Below are 22,789 nucleotides of genomic sequence, written 5' to 3' on the forward strand. Positions count from 1 at the left end.
AAGAGTCGTTTTGTTTGTCCTCAAAATGGAGTTGATTTTATCTTTCCTCCCCTCTATTAACACCCCCCCCCCGGTCTTGGTCGAATGGTCAACACGAGACAGCAATTCGATACCCTAACCCTCAGTCGATGTAAGCACAAAATAGGGGCAAGACCACAAAGGCGCCTGCCGGCCATATGCAGCGACTCGTCTCTAGCTTAGAGAGCGTGGCTTCTACGATAATCGCTCGCACATCGCCGTAATCTTGATTATTGGAGAAACTTGACGATACGCTCCTCTAGGCCAGCGTCACTTGTTTCAGACTGTTTCTCCCGCCAACGCCCCCAACTAGATCGACAGCCGCAATTCAGATAGCTGAAGGCAATAGGATCTAGCAAACAAAGATAGTCAAGCTTCAGGTGCTCCCAAGGGGTTTCAGCTAAAAACAAAACGCCAGACCTTAATGCGGCATTGTACACTACAGCTGGAGGGCTGTGGGAAGTCGACTGAGCAGTATTGTCATGGTTCTAGTCCAAGATGCAGAGATACGGTAGAGGAAGCAAGCCGCCGTTAGCCGTCAACCGCCGAGTCTCGAAAACTCACGACCGCTTATACTTTGAGCGAAAACATCCCTGTTTGTGTCAAATAAGCGGTGTAGTAGCCTTAACCTGAAGGCAAGCTGTTCATTTTCTGCTTACAACCCTGAAGCTGCTTTACAGCACGGGCCCTACCTTCCCCTGAATCAGAGCGCAACCCCTCCTAGCTCCATAAGCTGTGATCGTACCGCTCAAGAAAAGGATGGTGTAGAGAAAAAAGCAGCTCGTCGTTTGTAAACCAAAGGGAAACAGGTTATGATTGTGGGCCGATTTGTCGCAGCTTGTGGAACTCCAGTATACGCAGCTAACTGAGGTGAACCGCCGGGGGGTTCCAGCCCGCCGGAGTCGCGGCGACCATCAGGCCCTCATCAGCCCAAAATCCCACCCTGTCTTGGTACGCCTCGTTCAATTTTCCTTCGATTTACTTACTATTTTTGGACCTCCGTCCTCCGAGACTCTCCCTCAACTCTCCTGTTTCCTAATTTGTTTTAAGAAATTGCTTATCTCCGGCTCTCGCCTCGTGAGTTTCGTCCGAAGAGGCTATAAGGGCAGAGCTAAGGCCCTTGGATTGATAGCAGCTAACTAGAGATGTTACTACTCTTGCTATATTATCTTCGTCCGCTGTCCCTATGGTGTCCTTTTTCTTAAACATGACCGACTCCGTTCCCAACTCCTTTCCTCGAGGAAGTGGGAGGTTTGGGATTTGGAGAAGCAGCTATAGTAAATAGAGCCATGGCATCTGGGTCGCTCATCTTTCTTCCTGGGACGCACAAGACGTGTATGCTGCAGTCCTCAACAATCCTATGGTCAAGGCCGTCTTTTCCCTCGTGGCAGTCATGGACCTCGAAAGCTACCTAAAATTCGACCTCCAGACCGCATTCTTAAATGCGGACGTTCCCGGCGACGTTGACTACTTTGTGAAGTAGGAGCATGGCCGCTACTGCTATTGCCTCATTGGTCCTTCCGCTTCCTTTACCACCGCTGAATCTCTCTCCCCTCGGCTTCCCCTTCAACCAAGTAGGGTCTCAACCTGAACAGAGTCTGACATTTAGCTCAAACACCCATTCACCTGAATGATCTGCCTTAGCTGTTTTATAATACATCTTTTATGATCAGTTGCCCTCTGTATCGCTTAGAAGCTCCAAAGCTTGGGGCCATGAGGTTGTTTCCTGACCGATGGCTCTGCAAGGCGCCCCTTCCCGAGCCGTTTTCCTCCAATGCTGGTGGAGGTAGTGCTTTGGGTTTTTCAGGAAGGCACGATGCACAAACCAACTGCAAGTACCCGCGCAGTTGTTGCTCGCTAACTTCCCTCGTGGCCGCGGTTGGCTGATCTAGCAGAGCCCCTTTCGGAAATTTCCTTCTTGTTCCCTTCTTTCCTCCTTCCCTTTTTCCTTCTCTTCGCCACGACTCAAGTTAATAAATCTCAGAATTACAGTGGTTCGTAGCCCTGGCAGCCTCTTGACTCCTTCAGCTTGTTGATTTGGTGTGACTTCCTGGGTAGCTGCCTGGTATGTTTTCTCAGCGATCCACGGTGCAACGTATTCCCAATCGTTGCCGTCAGGTATCGGGTTCTGTTCTGCTTCTCCTTTTATCATATCCCTTGCTCTCCATCTCTCACACATTCTCTCCAATTACCAACTCTTCAAAGGAATTCTTCATCTCAGGCGACGGTGCCCGAGTTCCTGCCTGTTCCAAAGCAGACTAACCAGGCCCTACCAGTAGGATCAAACGATCAACCCAACTCGGACGATGGAGTATGTCAGAAAGAGGAAGGTACTTACCGCAGGGGCCGATCAGGTCTTCAAGCAACAGAGCCCGAATCTGAGCGTCACTGTAAGTTGGGATGCGCCACCTAGTTGATGTTAAATTTAACAATTTCAGGTTCATGTTTCGTGGCCGGCGCCCATGCGCGGCTTCAAGGACATCGATCCCTCCGATGTAGATGTTGCAGCCCTGCTTAATCGCCTTGCGCGAGAGCATAAGGCCGCAATTAAGGCAGAAGAAATCGGCTCAACCATTTCTGTCACGGTCAAGGCAACCAATCGAGCAAAAGCTCAAGAAGTTATCGGCTACCTTCGTAGCCAGCTTCTATACCGACAGGGCGAAGACAGCGTGTGGCGTGCCCGCTTCTTGGTCTACCCACCCAGCGACAGCTGGCCGTCTATCGTGGCGGCCCTTCAACCCAGAGAGGGCACCACTGGCCGACGCATCACCGCTTTAACATCCAAGCCCCCTGGATTCGTTGACACGAGCATTTATCCAACAAAGGCCAAGTACAAAGAGAATTTGACAGCTGCCTTGAACCGGACTGCTGAATTCTTGCGCAACAATCCCAACGGCATGCGCATGAAAGTACAGTTTGGTTCTCTCATTGTCAACGAGTGGACAAAAGACAAGACCGAGTACACATTAGAAGAGCTACTGCGCCTAGTAAATCGGGTTGGGACGAGAGGCACTGCACGGATGCTAGACACGTAAGAACACTCATATCACCTCCAAAAGAGCAGAAATACTGATTAGTCGTCAGGGTCAGCGAGACTGCTGCTAAGGCCCTCGTGAATTGTCTATTCCCATCTAACGCGGAGTTACCTGAATTCACGAGAAACTTTCTCGAAAGCGGCGACCCAGTTCGCACATTCTCCATCATCTTACAAACGAAGAACCTCAGTGTCGAGTCGAATATCGAGCTGGTAGACGGTCAGCAGGAAAAAGTCAAGAATGTCAAGCGAGCTCGACAGTACACCTTGGGTCCGTTGGCAATTCGTCAGCTTGAGAAGCAGTATAGGGCGGCGGAGGTTATCACCATCTGTCCAGAGAGGTCAGCGGGTTGTATTTGTTTACAGGCTTACACTGACAATGATTGTAGCTTTCACGACTGGGGTTTCAAGATTCGCAAAGACGCGGCAGAGCAGGACGCTAGGCCTTCTGCTCCGTTTAAAGTTGAGGAGTTGCAGCAGAGTGTCAAGTTCACAGGGGAGTCATTCCAAGAGGGTTTCCCCAACATGGACATCTCCGAACCCTTTCTGAAACACAACGAAATCCAAGCGGTTTATGGCACGACCATCCTACGGTACACTCTTGGCATGCACTACTCGTTGGACATCAAATTTGTCCATCAGTGGCGACCCAAGACACCGGGTCAGAAGACGCTCCCAACTATGGCAACGACGGCGACTGTCTTGCTGTACAGCGACGACTGGGACTTCCAGTTACGTGCAGGTGTGCCAGTCCCTCGCGACTGGAATGAGAGCTTCGTAGCTCAGTTTTTGCAGCAGTCACCCGACGATCAAGCTCCCAGGGACATGACGGGAGAGCCCATGAATCATCTCTTTGGATGGGTCGAGTGGATTCAGAAGGCACTCGACAGCGGTTTCGAACAGGACAAAGTTATAGGCGACAGTGCTTGAATGTTGCTAGTTGCGATTGGAGTGTACTGGTAAGGGAGGTGATAAGGGGGGGTTGTAGCGTTGATGATCTGTGATTGCCTCTCCATCCTGACACTAGATGAAACTGCTTTTAAGAGTAGAAGGGAGCTCATTCCCCTGCTATGTTAGGGTCATCAATGGGAGTTACAGATGGAGTTGGGTTGGCAGACTGGCATGGTTTGGGGCGTAATATAACATCAGAGGTGTCTATTGACCTGCCTAGGTTCCAAGAACACATGGAACACAACTTATGACATTCACTCGGTGAGACAATATGGAGAGGTCTTTTTTCGGGAGATTATCCTTATCAACAAGTTTCCACTCGTACCCTTGTCTTCGTATGGCCGTGCTATGACGATGCTGGTGCTGCTGTGCCTGAACTTCCTTGTGCCAACACCTTTTGCCGTAGAACTGAAAACGCGAAAGTGTCAGGCGAAAGTTGCCAGAAAGGAAGGGTAGATGATGAGAACATGGTAGAGGAACAAACCAACCTTCTTCCACAACGCGCAGGTTGTTTGTCTTGGCCTGCACGATTCCTTCTAGCCCTTGGATATTGCCAGCAAGTTCCTTGACCTTGGCTTCGTAGAAGTCTGCGGCAGATTTGGTGTCCTGTAGGGAAAGGAGTCAGTAAGGGATAGTGGCGTCAAGAGGAGAAGGGGACATGGGATGAGCTGAACCTTCTCGACGTAAAAGCCCGTCCCAACGTCGACAAGCACCCGATCCGGGTCGGCAATCCGGCCCTTGACGTAGAGCGAGTTTGTGAGGGGGACGAGGATGGACTTGTCCTCTGCCGGAGCTTGTTAGCCGGCCACTCAAGGGCAAAGGACCAAGAGAGAGAGCGAGAGAGAGAGAGACACGAGAGAGTGGTGCATGAGGGTGACTTGCTGTCCAGAGAGGAGGAGCCCGACTTGACTATCCGCAGGCACTCCTTGAACTTTGCTTGGGCCGCGGCAAGCTGGGCATATGAGCTTGAGAGATGCTCGACTTCGCCATCGAGCTGCTTCTTGACGGCACTCAGCTGCTGGGCGCTGAGGGTGTTGAGGTCAACTGGAGGAGCGTATATTAGCGCATGAGGGTTTGGCTAAGTTGAATCAAACAGGGAAGGAGGGGTGCGTGTGCGTGTGCGTGTGTGTGTGTGTGTGTGCATCTCGTGGATGAATGCCACGGTGGAGTCGGGGTACCATGTCTGGTCCCGTCAAAGAGCTGGGCTCGGGAATGAAGGGAAGAAAGGGAAAAAAAAAAAAAAAGAAAAGAAAAGAAAAGAAAAGAAAAGAACTGACCTGCCTCTCCTTGTTGTTGGCCGCGGCTGGCCATACTGGTATTTGCTTGACTCGAAGAGTTTAGAACCGGAGATAAGGGGCAGTGTGATCTGGGACTCGAAAACACCACCGCAGGCGCAGCCAAAACTCAGTCAGGATCCTTCTCAAGAAAGCATGCGCTGTGCCCCGCTAAGGACCGCCGCGGTGTCTGTGTGAGCACGGTAAGGTAGGGTCGATAACGCAGAAGGAATGGTGGGGTCCAAAGAAGCTGCTCTGCGTTGCGGGGTTCTTGCACCCAGCTAACTGAGGTCACCATTGCACAGTTCTAGGCAGTTAAGAACTCCACATTCAATGAGGATGTGCAGAAACCGAGAAGACAATGATCTCAGTATGCAGTTAAACGAGTTCTACCAGGCCAGAACTCTTCGTCTTTAATTAGACGGTGAGGCAAACCGACTTTCGTTAACTGGATAGATGAATTCTCTCATGATACGATGGAACCTTCCAACCTTTCCACGTTGTTCTGCAAAGGTGAGAATACAGAAGGAAAGGCTTTAGGAGCCATGAAATATGTGAACCTGGTATTCGATCACTAAAAGCGACATTCCCGCAGGAAGAGCTCACCACGAAATTGTGTCCTACAGCCACAGAAGACTACGCAGCTGCTCACACTTGATCTTGCTGACTGCGATCGACTGGCGAGTCTGCCTTACCTTCTTCATCTCACCCTGAAAGTCCTCACTACCAAGAGTCCTACAAAACAATCTCGGTTCCAACGTGGACTTTAAAACACCGCCAAAACCCACCGTGGGCGTTTCGAAGCCTCATTATTTATTGGCTGTCGTCACTATCATCATCACTATCATCATCATCATCGGTTCGCACCACCCAACGCCAGCCCCCCCAAGACGATCACAACCTCACGCCCACCAATCATGGCCCAGGCACTCCCTCCAGGCGTCCGCATTCAAAATGACCCAAGCTCCCCTAAGCGCCGCTCCCTCCGCGCGACCCGGGCCTTCAGCCCGGGCAGCACCATAGCAACCTTTTCCAACCCGCTCCTGGCCCTGCCGGACGGCGCGACCATGCGCACGACCTGCAATTACTGCCTCCGCACCACGGCCCCGAGCCCGAGCCCGAGCCCGAGCCCGAGCCCGAGCCAGGCCTCGGCAGCCCCTCCGGCCTTCAAGGCGTGCACGGCCTGCAAGGCGGCCGTCTACTGCGGGCCCGCGTGCCAGCGCGCCCACTGGAAGGCGGCGCACAAGGCCGAGTGCAAGATGTTTGCGCGGGTGCGCGAGCAGGCCGGCAAGGACTGGCTGCCCACGCCGGTGAGGGCCGTGGCGCAGGTCCTGCTGACCCTCCAGCAGGGCAAGGGCGGCGGCGGCCAGGAGGCCGAGATGAGACGGGCCTTCATCGGTAGCGCGGACGGGGAGGACGGTCTGGAGGGGAACGTGGAGGGGTTCAAGAAGGACGGGGAGGTCTGGAAGGACATGGAGCTGCAGGCTACGGCGGCGGTGGTGTACGCCGGCTTGCTGCAGGGGGAGGAGGTGCTGGAGAAGGCGAGGGAGATTTTATGCAAGGTGGGCTCGGTTTTTTTTTTTTATTTTATTTTATTTTATTTTTTTGGTTTGCCTTCGATCCCGGAATGCCGGCCGTTGCTGACACCAGAGATCCAGATACAAACAAATGCCTTTAACCGCTTGGACGCGGACACGGGTATGGCTGGGATCTTCCTCGATGCTGGGTTGGCCATGGTCAACCACTCGTGCGTGCCAAACGCCTTCATAGGGTTTGATAAGAGGACGGCCATTTTGAGGGCGGAGAGGCCGATTCAAGAAGGCGAGGAGATCACCATCTCATACATTGGTACGTATTTATCTCTCGGAAGTCTCATTCATCGCCCCTGATAAGGGTTCTAATGCCGTTTCTAGACAACACCCTGCCCAAGGCGGCGCGATACGAGGCACTCAGGCTGTACCACTTCCAATGCGACTGCGTCCGCTGCAAGGACGACCTTGACGTCTATGAGGTGTGCCAGTCATCCCCCGTCATTCCCCTCAACTCCTTCAGCCTCCATCCGGACCTTGCAAAATTGCGAGATCCACCCGGCGATCGGGCGAAGGTGTCGAAGGCAGAGATGGAGGTTATCCATAAGAAATGGCAGGCTCTTGCCAAACCGGACGGCGATGACGAAGAAAGCCATTTGAAGCTGGCCCGGGAGCGGTGGAAGGTGTGCCGGCCGCTGATCGAGGCCAGAATGTGGGCCGCAGAGCCGTTGCCCACAACGATTCTGCAGCTGGCCACAACCTGGCAAACTAGCTACAAGAAGGTCGTCTACGCCCTGCCGCTGTTCTGTTTCCTCAGCACCGAGTGCGACCCCTACAAGTTCGTAGCGCCATTCATGCCATGGAGGATCAAGAACATCGTGGCCATCGTGAAGTTGCTCGCCGTGACTGGCGAGTTGACGGCGAGCGGTGCGTTGGCAACACGGTGTTCTCATGAAGCCCTGGTGGGAACCCTGGCAACGGCGGATCAGGTCAGCATATGCGAAGCCCTTCTCCGCCTCGCCGTCCACCATGGTGCTAGCAGCGTGTCAGACGATTGGGAGGTGTTCACCCAAGCAAAGTCGATGCTGGAAGACGTCGAGAGCCTGGAGGGCCGTGAGCAAGAGTCAAACATGCTTCGAACTTGGGTAGAGGACCCGGAGGACCCAAGAGGCGCTGCCTTCTTTGAGAATCAAGTGCTCCGGCCCATCCAGACACTTTCAACCTTTGCGGTAGAGATTCTCGAGTCAACGCTTGACGGAGGGAGCCTTGTGAAGAAATAGGGAAAGTCGTACACCGGCAGCATCAGGGTTCTCCAACACCAGCTCCAACACCAGCCGACTTGTCTCTGGAAGCATTTGGCGTCCAGCCAAACGGCGAAGTTATCCCTCGTTTCGCCGATACTGGCCCATACGTGCTGTTCTCTGGAGCAATCCTTTGATTTACGGCACTCGGTGGTACAACCGACTCTTCAGGCGTCGTCGGATGCCCTCGATCTGCATGGCTTGAGGATTCGAGGGAGGGCGCAGATCTCTGGGGGATGAGTTGGAGGTCTGGGGACGCACCTCGTTTCCGCAAGCGAGGAAGGGCATCAGATTGCCCCGGAACTGCGCCTGAGACAACCGAACGTGTCGCCCAACGTTCGCCCGGGGCTTGCTTGCTTGCCTCTGCTCGCTCAACTCTTCCTTTCAGCATCTCAAGCTCCATCTTCAGAGTCTCAACCTGGTTGGCCCGGTTGCCAATTTTGGCAATGCTGCTCGTGATAACCTCTAGCTCCCGGGACGGGAACGGGAATGCAGAGTTTGTTTGTACCGTCTCGTAAGCTCGAATCTCGTTCATCTGTTGCCGCAATTCTGCCATTCCGGCACGAATATTCGCCATTTCTTGCGCATGTTCTGCAGCGGGGACGGTACTCCCGATCGTTGATTTCAAGTTTTCTATTACTTCTTGGTGCTGGCAGAGCTCCAGCCAGATCTGGTCCGTCTCAATCTTGAATTGAGCATCCATTGCGGCGAGCTGCTCTCCCAGCCTCCCGACGGCAGCGGTCGCTAAGGTCACTCGGTCCTCGAGCGCGGCAAGGGCATTAGGGTCGTGCGCCACTGTCGGAACCTTGCTCAGCTCATCCTGTACTGTTCTAAGATCCTGCTGGAGCCCGCCGATGTCCCGTTGGAGGCCGAGCATGGCGTCGCTCAGCTTTCCTACTTCGTACTGAATGCGGTTCGCACGCTTGTCCAATGCCGAAACAATCCTGAAGCCGTTGCTGTCGATGCGCCTGATGTCCTCTCTTTGGCTGTGGAGATCAAGTTGCAGTTGTCGCAACTCCCGGATTCCTGGATAACCCGAAGTGAAACCTCCGGGTGACTCCTGTGGCGGATTTTGGAACCTTTCCCCATTCAGCTTTGAGGGCTCATTGACGGTGAGGATGCGCTGAATGTTGAATTTGATCCCTTTGCCGTCACTGTTTAGCAGTTCTACGGACGCCAGCCGAAGTAGGAGCTGGTTCCTAGGGTAACAATGTGTCAATACACGGTATATTCGGGCATCCGGCGCGCTAGGTATGATGCAACGTACTTGTCCAGCACATGGTTTACGGGCGTCTGAACACACCTAAGGCCAAGGAGGGCATTGCAACTTGTGCAGACGAGGTCTTGTAGATGACTAGACCGCAAGATTAGAATCAATACACGTTGGGTCCGAAGAATGAGAGGACTGACCATTCATCCACCAATGTTCCTCGCCCACCGATGCGAATCGCGCCTTGAGGTTGAATGGCAAGGTCATCTTCGGGCTCGATGACCGGGCTAAAGTAACCCTTCCCGATCTGCGTCCAGAGATTCGCCAACCGCCCGATCGGGGCATCGCACTTTTTGCACTCGCAAAACACTGTCTCCATGGCGGGAGGTTTGGAAACGGACACATATATTGCAGAGCCATCCCAAGGCAGTAGAGATTGCGGATGGAATGCACTCAGAATTGTGCGCAGCGTCACATTTTTCAGGCTTGAATGAACGGTTCGGATGGATGCCTGAGATTCAGTTGGGCAATTTGAGCCTTAGTTAATTAATTAGTTAACCATTGCACCTGCCATCCGATTGACTTTTCAGATCGGGCACCTAGCACAGCATTGTCAGCATAGTCAGCACTCAGTTTGAATCAAGGCAGGGATGTTCGAGCCTCCCGCGGCACCTACACAAACGCCTGGCTTTCTTGAAGTCTACCCTGTATGTATGAGCAGTACGGAATACATAACGCTGTGGTTCTGTATGTACATACAGTGGATCTTGTCAGCAGTGTAATTCCCTCTATGGCAAGCCATCAAGGTTCTTCCCCCAAAAGCAGTTTAGCGCACCCGTTCCTTATCGCCCCTCCACACGGGGCTTGGCATGTTGCAGTTTTGGTCTGGCCCCGATAAAACTTCCCCATTTTCGCCTTGTTCCAGCATATTTGCATCTCTCTTGATCGCGCCGTGCGTAATTCAGCCCACGGCCGACCCGCGCAGACGTGCTGCGCCGTTGCCATGGGGAAGAACAGGAAGAACAGATCGAGTCGCGGCATTGCCGCTGCCATGGCGACCCTCGCAACCACCAGCGGCGAGGGCGAAGCTGTCGGTGTTCTCGAAAGCGCCCAGACCGTCGCCGGAAACGCGGCCGCCGACTCGCTTGATTCTCCGCCGACATCCAAAGAGTCCGCTGGTAGTCTCAAAAGGGCGAGCCCTCACGATGCCAACGACGACGAAGACGACGGATGGCAGACAATCGAGCGCGGTCGACCGGTGAAGAAGCACAAGAAAGTTCCTGGCCCCGGGTCGAGCCGGTACCCGGGCATCCACTTCTCACATCATGCAAGGCTTCAGTCAAAGATTGGTGTCTCGTCGCTTCGTGACCTTATTCTGTACATCTTTGCCGACGGTCCGGCTCCTCAATGGGTCTCGGTCAAGCACCGGCCCGAGTTCAGGAAGATCGTCACCATCATGGTGCCCGGTCTCGAAGAAGCCATGTTCAAGAAGGGCGTCGACTTCTCCAGCTACAGCAATCTCACGCCAGATCAAGCGATCGACCGGATTGCCACCTCTCCAGATGACTATTATCCTCGCGAGCTCAAGAAGGAGGCCCTGCCCGAAGCGCTACAACTGTTCGCGGACATGTTCCCCCATCTCTGGCCAGTGAAGGCACCAGGCGACGACAAGTACGCCAAGCTACATTCTCCCGTGCAGTCTATGCTCACCGTCCCTCTCAATAAGGACAAGAAGAGCGGAGTAAAGCCGGTTGTCGACCCTCAAGGTTGGAAAGATGTGAGGACGAGGATCACGGAATTCTTGGCGACGCCAGAGGAGCTGATGGAGAACGGCTTCCCGAAACACCCGGCCATGCTCCGGGGGCAACAGAAGGAGACTTTCAAGGACCCGGACGGCTGGGTGCATACAAGAGTCGATAATCTCGAAGACGGCGATGTTCCCGAGGCTGAGATCGAGCAGGGCAGCATCACGGCGGGCCGGCAGGTTTTGGCTCTCGATTGCGAAATGTGCATGACAGGAGAGAGCGAGTATTCTCTCACTAGGATAAGCTTGGTATCCTGGGACGGCGAGGTTGTCCTTGACGAGCTTGTCAAGCCAGACAAGCCCATCGTCGACTACGTGACTCGGTTTTCGGGCATCACCAAGGAGATGCTCGAGCCCGTCACCACTACCTTGGGAGATATCCAGGCCCGGCTGCTTGATATACTCGACCCGCGCACAATCCTTGTAGGCCACTCACTCGAGTCGGACCTGAAGGCGATACGGCTGGCTCATCCTTTCATCGTCGACACCTCCATTCTCTTCCCCCACCCCCGCGGTCCCCCGCTCAAGTCCTCTCTCAAGTACCTGGCCCTCAAGTACCTCAACCGTGAGGTCCAGAAGGGCGGCGGGACGGTCCACGGGCACGACAGCATCGAGGATGCCAAGACCTGTCTGGACCTGGTCAAGAAGAAGTGCGAGAAAGGCAAGGCCTGGGCGTCCGGCGACGTGCAGGGCGAGAATCTCTTCAAGCGCCTTGCCCGCGCCGGGACCGCCTACCGCGCGACGGCCGGGCCCGAAGCCACCGGGGGTCTCCCGGTAGGCAAGACCAGCGCGGCGATCGACTGGGGCGACCCCACCAGGAGCGCCTGCAACGCCGCCACGGTGACCATATCGTGCAACTCGGACGCCGAGGTCGAGGCGGGCGTCATCCGCGCCGTCAAGGGCGACCCGGACGGCCTCGAGGTCCCCGGCGGCGGCGTCGACTTCGTCTGGGCACGCATGCGCGAGCTCGAGGCCCTGCAGGGGTGGTGGAACCGCAACAAGCTGTCCCCCGACGCGTCCGCCGCCAGCGGGCCCCCGCCCCCCCCGACCGGCGAGGGAGGAGAGACCATGACGCTCGAAGAATGTCTCGCCGGCCTCGCCCGGCGCCTCAAGCGCATCCACGACGCCCTCCCGCCCTGCACGGCGCTCATCGTCTTCAGCGGCACCGGCGACCCGCGCGAGATGAGCCGGCTGCAGGCGGTGCAGGCGCAGTTCCGCCGCGAGTACAACACGCCCGGGTCCAAGTGGGACCAGCTGAGCGTGCAGTGGACCGACAAGGAGGACCAGGCGCTGCGGCGGGCCGTGCGGGCCGCCCGCTGCGGCATTGGCTTCATCGGCGTCAAATAGGGCTGGCGGCCACCCGCGTGGTTCGAGTACCGGCTGTGGCGGGCTAGCGTGTGGTCGCGGTGGTCTCGAATTGCGCTGCGCGGGTGGGCTGGGAGGCTTCTACGTTACTTTTAGAACAGAAAAAAAGGAAAAAAAAAAAAGGCAATTAATAGAAACTAGACGGACAGTAATTAGGGGCCATGAAGAAATGGGTTCTACTCTGGCGTTAATTAGTTACTTGAGAAAAGACGGGAGGAGGAGTGGTGAGAAGAGGAGAGGGTAGGAGAGGAGAAAATAGATTAGATTAATAATGAGGCCATTGATGATGTCAAAATTGAGAGGTTGAGTTTGCTATTCAAAAAAAAAAAAAAAAAAAAAAAAGAAAGAAAGAAAGAAAGGGATCAGCCGCCCCACTGCGTCTTGCCTTGCGGATCAGAGAGGTCATGGTTCATGGTAGCGCAGTATTATGCTTGCTGCCCCGAGCCTCGCGACCGGAGCAGGACTGACGGGACGTTTTGAAGTGATGTCGAAGCATTAGAGGAATGGCTCTCAGTCTCGGCTTGATCTTGGCATGTTTTGATACCCAAGTCGCGAACCGATGAAAGCGGAAATGTTTTTGGAAGAGGAGATTTGTGATCAACGACAAGTGACAGGATTGTGTGGGCTCCATCACCTTGAGCGGAGTGGTAGGATTCCCACCTCTGGGACAGCTATCTTACTCCACGATACCGCACGCAGCCATCTCATGTACTCGATCCGAAGCATCTCGTAGTGTACATGCACAAAGAAGAACTAGAAATCATTCACGGTCACACAACCCGCTCTGAATGGTCGTCTCTCGAGTCTTGATATCCTACCCGCTTTTGAGTGTCATCTGCAGCATGAGATCACAGAAAACCGCCCATCACTTTCGCTTCTTGTTGTATGTACGCTCTCATCCCAGCCGTCCTGAAGTTCTAACCGGAATCACCCGCTGCGGTCTCTCCGGCCATCGACGGCAAGGCTTTATCATCAAAATACCACCATTCGCTCCCACAGTTTGCCGTTCCCGTTCAGATACCAGAAGCCGCCGCCTTCCCATCCTTCCTCTCGCTTTCCCGCTTCTTCTCCCGGTGGCGAGGCGGCTCCCGGGTTACCGACCCCGTCAAAAGTCAAACTCGCCCCTAAACACGTCCGGGTCGACGCCGACCACTACCTTCTCCGCCAGGTCTCGCCTGCCCATCTGGGTGAAGACGCGCCGGAGGGTGTCGTAGAGCGTGGTACTCCGGTTCTGCGTCGTCATGGCCTCGATGCGCGCGTCGGCACCGGGGCCGGCAGCGTCGTCGCCGAGGAGCTCCCTGGCCTTCTCGCGCCCGCTGGTCTCGACAGCCTTGTGCATGTCGAGCGCGGCCAGGAGGTGGCCGGCGGCCTCGGCGTGGCAGCCGATGTTAATGCACGACACGCCGAGGTTGTAGCGGGCGCGGACAAAGTTGGGGTGGATGGAGAGCGCCTTCTCGTAGGCAGCAATGGCCTCCTCGGAGCGGCCCGAGTTGGCGAGGGTTGCGCCGAGACGGTTCCAGAGCAGGTGCACCTGCTCGCGCTGGTTCGACGTGCCCAGCTCCGAGCTGTGCAGTGCCGCCTGGAAGCAGTCGACCGCCTTGTCGTACTCCTCGGCCCCGTAAAAGAGCACGCCCAGGCCGACCTGCACGTCCGGGTCCATGTGGTCGCCGTCCGGGGCGAGCCGGGCGGCGGCGAGGAAGAGCTGGGTAACGCGCTGATGGAGCTGGGCGCGGTCGGTGAAGCCCATCTCGGCGGCGGAGGAGAGCTCGGTAGGCGCGATGATGGACGGGTACTTGACCGAGAGCCAGCGCTCGAGAGTGCGGTACGCGGTGCTGTCGTAGCCTTCGTTGGTGTACGACACGGCAAGGGCCATGAGGGCGGCCAGGTTGTTGGGGTCGAGCTTGAGGGCGTGCTCGAGCGCGCGGATGGCGGCGTCCTCCTTTTCGTTCTGGGCTTGGGCGCTGCCGAGGTAGACCCACGCCTCGACATGGTCCGGGTTCTTCTGCACGGCCGCCTCGAAAGCCAGAGCGGCGAGGGAGAGGTTTCCACCCTCGTTCATGATGCGGACGCCCTCCTCAAAGGGGTTGGGCTGGTCCTTGAAGAGGTTTTCCTCCTCGAAGAGGTAGTCCTGGACGACGGGATCGGCACCGAAGCGGTTGCTGAGGCCCCAGTCGTTGAGGTTGTCGCCGCCAAAGTAGGAGCTGTCAAACTTGGCAAAGTTGTCCTCGATATCGTCGAGCTCCTTCATGGCCTCCTGTTCCGCCTGGATGCCGCGCCATATCGACTCGAGGTCGCCGTAGCCCGTCTCCGAGTGCAGCAGCTTCTCGTCCATCTGGTCCAGCTCGGGCTCCATGGCCTTTGCCTCGTCTTTTTCCTCTTGGAGCTCCTTGTCTTGCAGCTCCATCCGCTTGAACTGCTCCTCCCACTGGTTCTCGTCCAGCTCCACCACCTTGCCCTTGCCCTTGCCCTCGGCTTCTTGTTGTTGTGGTTGCTGGTGTGCCATCTGCATCTGGGGGTTGTACATTGGCTGGAACATGGGGCGCGACATGATGCCGTAACTGCCCATGGCGCCCATCATCATAGATCGCTGGGGCTGGGTCATGATGTTGCTGCTGCTCCCCGGCATGGAGGTGGCGTGTGCGGACGACGTGCCATTCATCTGCTGGAACTTGGCGAACTCTTCGGGGCTGAACTGGGTTCCGGGAGGCGCGTTGAAGGCCGCTTCCATAGCGGCTTGGGTATCGGGCGGGGCCCAGCGGGGGGACATTGGCGAGCCCGTTCGGGCGCGGAGATGGACGCCGTGGTTTTGGTCGATGAGTACTTGGCCCATGGGACCCGGTTGCTCGAGGGCCATCTCGGGGAGGCCGGGAGACTGGCGGAGGAATCCGTTCATCATCTGGCGCAAGCAATCGTCGTCAGCCCGATTTCGCACGTACGCCTCTTGGGGTCACCCCTCCCACTTTCGATCCCGACAACGACGTACCTCGTCCTGGGGCGCATTGTGCGTCGCAGTCCTGAAGCCGCCGGCGGCCGCATTCGGCCCCCTTCCGACAAGGCGGTCATGCTGCAAGCTCTTGTCGTCTTGGACGTGTTTTGTGAACTGGCTAAGCGGGTTTCCCGCTGTCGAGCACTCAGCACCCCCCAGAAAAGACATGGTCGCTGCAGGATGAGCACGGTGTGTGTTGCCGGTAGGGAGAAGGAGATTTGAGTTGCCAAAATAAATGGATGGAGGGGTCAAACAAGTCGATCCGATGAGGAGCTGACAAATGCAGGCGGACTTAGGTGTCGAGAAGAAAAGAAAAGGAATCGGTCCCCAGATACAGCGACAAAATACATGTACAGTTGAGCAAGGAGAAGATCAGGTCCGAAATAAGGTAGCGGCTCGTTTGCTTTGTTGTCGTTCTTGGGTGTCCGAGTATTTGGGCCGCTTTCGTTGCCCAGGCCCCGCCACTTGGGCCATTTCACTGTCAAGCGTTCGACTTAAGCCGAGGCAGCAGGTCTCCTCCCCCAAGTTACGGGTCTGGAGCCGGCATGAGCCGCCCCACACCGAACATGTGGTCGGCTTTCTCTCGGCCTGCCTGTGTCTGGGCCGCAACGGGGCAAGGGGGAGGGTTCTAACACTGTGTACGGATTACGGATCCGTACTTAACGCAGTACAAGTTGTAAGTTGTATTGTGTGGGAAAGCCTGCCACCATTCGAATCATGGCTGGACGGACATTGGCCTGGGAAACGTATCCCGTACGCGTACTCCGTGCTGCTTGCACAATGCTGCAAGCGCACGGGCTGCGGGGAGGATTTTCGGTTGATTACCTATGCACATCTAGTTATGCTGCCAAAAAGAGAAAAGAGTACATCTATACATAGTCGAAACATGTTTTTTTACAAGATCGCAGCTGCCATGGACGCCCATGATGCAGGTTTCCCCAGATCCCCGGCCACCACGTACCTTTGTTCTCACCAATACCCAATGGTCAGCAATCACAACCGAGAGATCTGAGCCTCATGTTCCCGGCCAGGTGACTGGTTTCCAGAATTGCCAATCTTCCTCGTGTACCCCTCGGCAAAGTCGACGCGCAGAACTCGGTTCCCAAGCTTGGCTCCCTCCAGCTTCTTCTTCGCTTCGATGGCTGCCTCGACAGTCGTGAAATCGGCATGCGCAAATCCGCGGGGCCAGCCGGTGGTGCGGTCGACGGCGACCCGAACGTCCCTAAGGTTGTCCATGCCCCGGAAGAGCCGGTTCAACTCGGCGTCGGTCGTCTCATAGGGAATATTGCCGACGAAAAGTTGCCGGGTCGGGTGGTCGGGTGAGTTGCGATGCTTTGTTTGCTTGTGTCTGCCCTCAGTCGCCCGGGGAATGCAGGTGATGCGGCGGCCGTGCCAGAAGGAGCCGTTGACGTTGTCGCAGGCTGTCTTGAGTTCCTCAGGCGTCTCAAACGACACGAAGCCGTATCTAGGTAAAGAACGTCCAAAGTCAGCGGTCTGGTGCTGGATCAAAGCGAGAGGGGGCCCCAGCAGCGAGAAAACCTGTCTCAACTTACCCCTTGCTCATGCCGCGAGGATCGCGCGCAATGTATACTTTTGTCACATTGCCGTACTTTGAAAACGCCTTCGTGAGATGCTCCTCGCTGAGTTCGAACACGATGTTGCGGACGAAGGCCGTGTGTTGAGCTGTGCGGCACTATCGTCAGCACGTATAGCGCATCGCAAAGCGGTATATTGACGCTTACATTCTTGTCCACCGGCTGCTGGGTTATCTTTGACCGCTTGGCTGGCGTTGCTCGGGAAGGAAGATTCCTGCATCGCCTCCTGAATGTCGGCTTCAGTGTTCGCGATGGCCTCCTGAAGCATAGTCAGCGGTCTGGCAACTACCTGCCCCTCAGAGGTCTATAGTCACCTCGACATCCTGCCTAGCATCGGCCGCAGCTTGGCGCTCAAAGTCCTCCTCTGACCGGCGCTGTGCCTCCTCCAGCTGCTTGTCCTCGGCGGCTTTGCGCGCGGTCTGCGAAAAGAAGCGAACAACCTGAGGGGACGCAATCTTTGCAGCGTTGCATTGTGCTGTCGACCTAGCAGCAAAAGGGGCAATGCGTGTCGCCGTCGAGGCCGTCGCCGTCCTCGAGGCCGAGGCAGCGGCAGACCTTAATACGGCACGGCGCAGGGAATGCCTGATATTCGGTCAACTGGCCAAATCCCGTACTCGAATGAGCGGACACGATTGCGGAACGGTTCTGCTCACATTATGGTGTGTCGATAGGTAAGGAATTGGCGACAGAGAACCGGCGGGGGGAGTATCCTGCAAAGGCCACGACAGGTGCTGCGCGCAAGAACTGTTCACTTGTTCCGCCTTGTCTCCCGCTTTCTCCAGCGAGAAATTTCCTGCCAAGTGCCATCCCGAGCGCGTTAGGCTTATCTTATCGGAGAGGTCCCCATCGTTCAAGCAAGCGTTCGAGGTCCTCTTCCATTCGCACAACTACACTACCCATCCCTGCCTTTTCTCTCCGGCGGCTCCTCACAAGCATTCCATTGGGCGCTAATTGTCAACGAATTTACTCGGGCGTGTGGCTCAGTTGGTAGAGCGTTCGCTTAGCATGGTTTCCACCTTGCGAAAGGTCCTGGGTTCGATTCCCAGCTCGTCCACATCTGCGCCAATGGTCTAGTGGTTAGGATTCAACCCTTCCAAGGTTGAGGGGGGGGTTCGATTCCCTCTTGGCGCAAAGCAAGCGTCTTTCTCGGTTGCTTAGTTTTTTTCTCTTTTCATGTTTTTTCTTTTTTTTTTTTTTTTAAAAAAAAAATCTCTATTTCAACGTAACACCCATTCTGAATCCTCGCGCATCGAAAAACAACCGGCGTCTTGTTAAGACCGCACTAATAACCACAGCCAAAATGTTTGTTAATTAGATTCCAACGTCTTCCTTAAGCGGATTAAGTCAGAACCTAGCCAGGTAAGGGTAGATGTCTGAGCATTCGTTTCGTTACACCATGTTTCTGCACGAGGGGTGAAACTAGATGGTCAAAAGGCGACTGGACCGAACTTAACTCGTGCCCTAATTTGGTCTCATGTTTCATACGCCTCCAAGTTCCAAACGCGGGTGCTACTAGGCCCCCATCCCAAAGCTGCCGGCACTACTCGGCCCTTCGGTCGAGAAGGATCAGAGCTCTGAGATTTATGTAGAGCTGTGTTGATACTCGAGGAAAATAAACTTAAACCCAATGAGATCCTACCCTTTCAGCTGAGTACCATATCACAGCCAATCCCCTCAGATTGCCTTTGGTCCTTACGTCCGAGAACATAGCTGAGAACAGTCTGCAATAAGTCATCTTCTGTGCACGCTCTACCGTGGCTAGCGGAACATGATCTCAGGGTTTCCCCTCGTGTCTGAACCTGTAGAACTTGAATTGAGGGGAGAATGGGAGGGCAACGACACTCGCAACTTGGAGCCCATGACCATCGAGAAAGTAATTAGCTCGGCCTCATCCTAATATCATACAGGCTGATTTCGACGGTTAATAGATAAAGAGAGGGGCTAGAAAATGACTAAAAACTAGGCAGATCAGCGTGCAGACCAGGGAAGAGCGTATGGTTATGCACGCTTGTAAGTAAGGTTTGCAGAACTGAGGTTGACTGCAACTGATGATCAGGACTGTTCATAAGAGGCGTCCCTCCCGCTCCTCTCTGGGTTTCAAAACGGCACGGAAAGGGGTGTGCTGTATCCGTAGGTTAGCCCGCAGATAACTCCTCGGTCTAGAGAGGTTAAGTGAACCTCCTCCCTGACGTCCGATCAGTATCGGAGAGGGTCCTTGAAGCGCACGGTGATCCTAAACCCGCTAAATAGCGCATGCAGCCTCTGTGTGGCTTATGATCATGCTCAGTGTTTCCACATGCATCCAGTGTAATAATACAGCCTCCGGTCCTAAATAAGACTGCGGGAATATACATCATATAAAGGGCGACGAGTCGACTGCTGTATACCGTCCTTACCCAAGAAATAGCGGCCGGGCTGGGGGAGGACAAGAGCCCAAGAGAGACTGCCCGTGAAACCTCTGTGCTTGGTGGGATTCAGAAAGCAAGGCTAAAGACCCCAAGACGGAAACCCCGGCCAGGGCTAATCTCAACGGAGTAGGCTAGCGCGGGAATGCTTTGGCGGCTGCTCGAAGTGCCGCCGGAGCCGCCAAGAAAGGCACCGGTGCAACAAGCGAGATTTACCGTAGTGTATGTACACTAGTGACATGCCTACAACTATCAGGTCGATCCTGGCGGTAGGCCAGACGGCAATGGTCGATATCGATCGTTATGGCGGACGACACGCCACGGTTGTCAGTATTTGAAGGCGGCTCATCGAGGTCCATTGCACAGTGTATGCGCACGAAAGACCCGGTTTGTGGGTGCAAAATCGATCTCGTTCCTGGCATGATTGGCCGCATCGGCGACGTATTTAGGGGACAGTTTTGAGGGCCACGAATCGACCTCGGCTACTACACCATGTGTGATACCAAGCGAGAGGTTGGTCTTGCAGTGCCGCCGGGCTATCTGTAACAGTTTTTTTTATATCTATTTTTATATCTTCCATCATTTCTTGTATTTTATTCCAGGGGCACAGGCAATAGGCCGAGCGAACCATTGGCCCCTGCGGCCAACTGCAGCCAACCGTCAATTTTGTATCCGTAGTGCAATGCTCTACTGTGGTGTACTATCATCTACCAAGTACTCCACGTAGTAGTGTTTGTTGCTGGGAATGTTTCCTTTTGACTACCCCACCCCTGGGTGTGGAGCCGAGAAGAGCTGCTAACAAGACTCCAGCACGTGGGCGGCTCGAACGCGAGACAGTTTAGCACGTCGTCCCAAAAGCGGAGTAGCAGACAAGACAGTGAGAAGATTTGGGCCCGATCGTCTAGGCGGCCGCTTGTTTGACTCCTTGACTCATTTCCTGTTCTGCTCTTTGGTACTCTGTATTGTTCGCAACACCAAGTACATATGAACATGCTTGTAATGTCCTCTACTGTACGGGCATGTAAGGATATGCGTATACTGTATATATAGTACATACGGTGCTTGCAGGGCATCCAACCCAGGATAGCCGCTGCAGGGTCTCCGGTGGTGTGGACGTCCAGGGTCTGGTGGTTCCTTTTTCGGGCTGGCTTGTTGGCAGGATTTATCAGTGGCGGATTCGGACAACGTCAGGGCTCGATTATCTTCGAAGTTAGTAGTAACGTTACCACCTATTGTAATCCCTACGTTAGCGTAGCCGTGCGGTCTGAAATTACCCGAATCAGTTTGCGCAGGTCCTCAAAGTACGGACTATAATAAACTCCAACCCGTTGGTTCCAGTTCCCACAGTACCCTACTGTGTAGACATTTGACGCACGCGCGCGCGCAAACAAACACTTGGTCGCAATTGAGAACGCACTAGCTGTGTATTTCGTGATTCGTAGCGGTCGGCCGGTCGGAGCGGACTGACTAGGACGTCGACAAGCTTTTTTTTTTTTTTTTCCCGCATCCACGACGTCCACCGAGATTGCAGAACATAACTTTGTGCTGAAAAAACGTGTGGGGACAATTGGAGTGGGGCGATCTGCCACGCTCCCCTGGGAATCTCAAAGGGCTGGAATGACTCGATATTTGGCCGAGATTTGGGCGTGGGCACGCCGGCATCTGAGCGACACGTGCCGTGCCAATCGTCTCTCGGCAAAAGTGGTGAAGAATCTTGAGCGTGTTGTGTGGGGTCGCGATCTGTTGTCACTCGGCGCTAGTGCGGATTCTGCATCCCCGGATCGCCAGCTAGCCCAGCCCATGCGTCCAGGGGACCATTGGGGGCCAACCAGCAGAAATGTACCGGGTACATGCCCTGTTCCCCGGCTTCCATGCTCAACTCCGGGTTCGGGGAAGGATTTCGCTTGAGGACGAAACATCCACCTTCCCAATTCCAACTCGGTGACCAAAAACGCCAGGTCATCGCAAGGTAGCTGAGAAAAAGTCATGGTCGCTGAATTATACGCGTCCAGTGCCACTAGGGAAAATAAGCAGGAGAGATAAAAAAAGAAAGAGAAAAGAATAAATAGGGCTGGATTAACGACGGAGATAGGCTGAACATGCTCTTGCATTTTCAGCGCCGCGAGAAGGGCATTACTGAGCCGGTCCGGTGTTTCTCCAGTGCGGTTACACCCCTTGGGAATTACGCCGAGGAGGGCGCCATTGCAGATGTACATATGTATGTACAGTACGTAGTTACGGTACAGTAGACTAATAAGCCGCCTCAATGGCAGCTTCCTGTTAATTTGTAGTGCACTCATTGCATACACAATTTAGTCTCGAAAAGTTGCCGGCAGTCGCTTTACTGTGTAAATTACTAGCACGCTAAAAAATACCTACTTGGTAACAAGGTAGGTAGGGAGGTACACTAGAGAGAACTACCACAAGTATATAGCAGTGGCAGGGTTTCTGAACGGGCCAGGCACCGCACTTTCTTGCCCTAACCTTAAGTAACGCATATCGGGTTGTAGGCAATTTTGAATCGCGGTCTAGGTATTGCGCTACCTACCATTGTAAGTGCCAATCTTACCCCGCATCAAATCGCGGGTTTCAGCATTCGTTGTGCACAAGCGCCATGGACCTTCCGCGGACCTCTTCCAGTGTTCCAGTGGTTCGTACGGAGCGCTTGTAAGCGCAAGTCGGCCATCACAATAGCGCCTCAAAAAAGGACGTTGAACAAAAAACACATTTTTTTCCCCAGCTCTCGCTTGAACTATATCTTTCATGCGTAAAGGAATGGATATCTGGACTTTTAACATTCTGTATTGAATCGGTAAACTGAGAAACTTGTCACCTCGATCCCGAAAAAAAAGGAAAAGGATATATAGCAGTTACACGACACTGTAGTACAGTAGACCTACCTGACCTTGTTACACGAGTACTTTGTCGATGCCTGGGTGCCGTATCTACCTGAGAAACCTTGTCAGAGAGCTGGTGATTGTGTTACCCCAAGGTCGGAATGGCTTGCGGGCCAGTCCCGGGTGATCTTCTGCGCAGGCAATCTTTTCATGTCACAGCGATCCTGACCTGAGGCCGCAGGAATTCGATTCGCCCACGGACCATCCTCACCGTCGCTCTCGCGCTGGGACTGCGTCCACCGGGTTGCCTTGGCCGTCACGGTCGGTTGCAAGTGTAAACCGGACGCATGTCCGAAGTCTGGGTCGCCTACGTGCGGCGAACCGAGCCCCCTGGGTACGATGAACATGGCGAGGGCGCCAGGCCACGGCAGGATGGTGAATCACCTAGTGTCGTAGACGGGATTACCACAGGTCACTACT

At 54.8% G+C, this 22,789-nt stretch overlaps 7 protein-coding genes and 2 non-coding genes across 9 annotated transcripts; 5 read left to right on the forward strand and 4 right to left on the reverse strand.

Annotated features, from left to right (window-relative positions):
- Nucleotides 1-2,324: 2,324 nt before the first annotated feature.
- On the forward strand, nucleotides 2,325-3,982 carry P884DRAFT_212135 (uncharacterized protein; the record flags this gene model as incomplete). Its single annotated transcript, XM_069439130.1, has 4 exons — nucleotides 2,325-2,408; nucleotides 2,457-3,049; nucleotides 3,103-3,393; nucleotides 3,442-3,982. 4 exons carry the CDS (start codon nucleotides 2,325-2,327, stop codon nucleotides 3,980-3,982), a joined length of 1,509 nt encoding a protein of 502 aa, XP_069293558.1.
- Nucleotides 3,983-4,342: 360 nt separating this feature from the next.
- On the reverse strand, nucleotides 4,343-5,500 carry P884DRAFT_295210 (Prefoldin). Its single transcript, XM_069444321.1, has 5 exons — nucleotides 5,281-5,500; nucleotides 4,886-5,047; nucleotides 4,678-4,787; nucleotides 4,492-4,609; nucleotides 4,343-4,411 (listed from the first exon to the last, which is right to left on the reverse strand). The coding sequence occupies exons 1-5, from the start codon at nucleotides 5,312-5,314 to the stop codon at nucleotides 4,350-4,352; spliced, it is 486 nt and encodes a 161-aa protein (XP_069293559.1). The 5' UTR covers nucleotides 5,315-5,500; the 3' UTR covers nucleotides 4,343-4,349.
- Nucleotides 5,501-5,782: 282 nt separating this feature from the next.
- On the forward strand, nucleotides 5,783-8,097 carry P884DRAFT_319359 (uncharacterized protein). Its single transcript, XM_069445353.1, has 3 exons — nucleotides 5,783-6,839; nucleotides 6,936-7,125; nucleotides 7,191-8,097. The coding sequence occupies exons 1-3, from the start codon at nucleotides 6,195-6,197 to the stop codon at nucleotides 8,084-8,086; spliced, it is 1,731 nt and encodes a 576-aa protein (XP_069293560.1). The 5' UTR covers nucleotides 5,783-6,194; the 3' UTR covers nucleotides 8,087-8,097.
- Nucleotides 8,098-8,245: 148 nt separating this feature from the next.
- On the reverse strand, nucleotides 8,246-9,696 carry P884DRAFT_212156 (uncharacterized protein; the record flags this gene model as incomplete). The annotated part of the gene is made up of 4 exons (XM_069439132.1): nucleotides 8,246-8,416; nucleotides 8,484-9,306; nucleotides 9,375-9,461; nucleotides 9,518-9,696. 4 exons carry the CDS (start codon nucleotides 9,694-9,696, stop codon nucleotides 8,246-8,248), a joined length of 1,260 nt encoding a protein of 419 aa, XP_069293561.1.
- A 596-nt stretch (nucleotides 9,697-10,292) lies between these two features.
- On the forward strand, nucleotides 10,293-12,594 carry P884DRAFT_265136 (uncharacterized protein). Its single transcript, XM_069441914.1, has one exon. The coding sequence runs from the start codon at nucleotides 10,321-10,323 to the stop codon at nucleotides 12,466-12,468; it is 2,148 nt and encodes a 715-aa protein (XP_069293562.1). The 5' UTR covers nucleotides 10,293-10,320; the 3' UTR covers nucleotides 12,469-12,594.
- Nucleotides 12,595-13,234: 640 nt separating this feature from the next.
- P884DRAFT_288139 (uncharacterized protein) lies at nucleotides 13,235-15,934 on the reverse strand. Its single transcript, XM_069443923.1, has 2 exons — nucleotides 15,470-15,934; nucleotides 13,235-15,382 (listed from the first exon to the last, which is right to left on the reverse strand). The coding sequence occupies exons 1-2, from the start codon at nucleotides 15,638-15,640 to the stop codon at nucleotides 13,592-13,594; spliced, it is 1,962 nt and encodes a 653-aa protein (XP_069293563.1). The 5' UTR covers nucleotides 15,641-15,934; the 3' UTR covers nucleotides 13,235-13,591.
- Nucleotides 15,935-16,198: 264 nt separating this feature from the next.
- On the reverse strand, nucleotides 16,199-17,829 carry P884DRAFT_100422 (uncharacterized protein). The gene is made up of 5 exons (XM_069437018.1): nucleotides 17,721-17,829; nucleotides 17,382-17,649; nucleotides 17,215-17,326; nucleotides 17,026-17,155; nucleotides 16,199-16,937 (listed from the first exon to the last, which is right to left on the reverse strand). Coding segments are annotated over exons 1-5 (984 nt in total). The 5' UTR covers nucleotides 17,723-17,829; the 3' UTR covers nucleotides 16,199-16,465.
- Nucleotides 17,830-18,036: 207 nt separating this feature from the next.
- P884DRAFT_t178 lies at nucleotides 18,037-18,121 on the forward strand. The gene has a single exon. It is a non-coding gene; the product is annotated as a tRNA-Ala (tRNA).
- A 5-nt stretch (nucleotides 18,122-18,126) lies between these two features.
- On the forward strand, nucleotides 18,127-18,198 carry P884DRAFT_t179. The gene has a single exon. It is a non-coding gene; the product is annotated as a tRNA-Gly (tRNA).
- The last annotated feature ends 4,591 nt before the right edge of the window (nucleotides 18,199-22,789 follow it).

Source organism: Thermothelomyces heterothallicus (genome assembly GCF_042370625.1).
Source record: "Thermothelomyces heterothallicus CBS 202.75 unplaced genomic scaffold P884_scaffold_40, whole genome shotgun sequence".
In the NCBI taxonomy this organism is placed as follows: domain Eukaryota; kingdom Fungi; phylum Ascomycota; class Sordariomycetes; order Sordariales; family Chaetomiaceae; genus Thermothelomyces; species Thermothelomyces heterothallicus.

Bases quoted from the DNA above. Each gene is read 5' to 3' on its own strand.
- P884DRAFT_295210 (XM_069444321.1), bottom strand. From the start codon at position 5,314: ATGGCCAGCCGCGGCCAACAACAAGGAGAGGCAG. The intron at 5,048-5,280 runs GTCAGTTCTTTT...ACGCTCCTCCAG, and splicing joins CCAACAACAAGGAGAGGCAG to TTGACCTCAACACCCTCAGC. The intron at 4,610-4,677 runs GTTCAGCTCATC...CTTTCCCTACAG, and splicing joins CGGGCTTTTACGTCGAGAAG to GACACCAAATCTGCCGCAGA.
- P884DRAFT_100422 (XM_069437018.1), bottom strand. The intron at 17,327-17,381 runs GTGACTATAGAC...ACTATGCTTCAG, and splicing joins ATGCTAGGCAGGATGTCGAG to GAGGCCATCGCGAACACTGA. The intron at 17,156-17,214 runs GTAAGCGTCAAT...AGTGCCGCACAG, and splicing joins AGCAGCCGGTGGACAAGAAT to CTCAACACACGGCCTTCGTC.
- P884DRAFT_288139 (XM_069443923.1), bottom strand. From the start codon at position 15,640: ATGTCTTTTCTGGGGGGTGCTGAGTGCTCGACAGCGGGAAACCCGCTT. The intron at 15,383-15,469 runs GTACGTCGTTGT...TGCTTGCGCCAG, and splicing joins ACAATGCGCCCCAGGACGAG to ATGATGAACGGATTCCTCCG.
- P884DRAFT_319359 (XM_069445353.1), top strand. From the start codon at position 6,195: ATGGCCCAGGCACTCCCTCCAGGCGTCCGCATTCAAAATGACCCAAGC. The intron at 6,840-6,935 runs GTGGGCTCGGTT...CCAGAGATCCAG, and splicing joins CGAGGGAGATTTTATGCAAG to ATACAAACAAATGCCTTTAA. The intron at 7,126-7,190 runs GTACGTATTTAT...TGCCGTTTCTAG, and splicing joins GATCACCATCTCATACATTG to ACAACACCCTGCCCAAGGCG.
- P884DRAFT_265136 (XM_069441914.1), top strand. From the start codon at position 10,321: ATGGGGAAGAACAGGAAGAACAGATCGAGTCGCGGCATTGCCGCTGCC.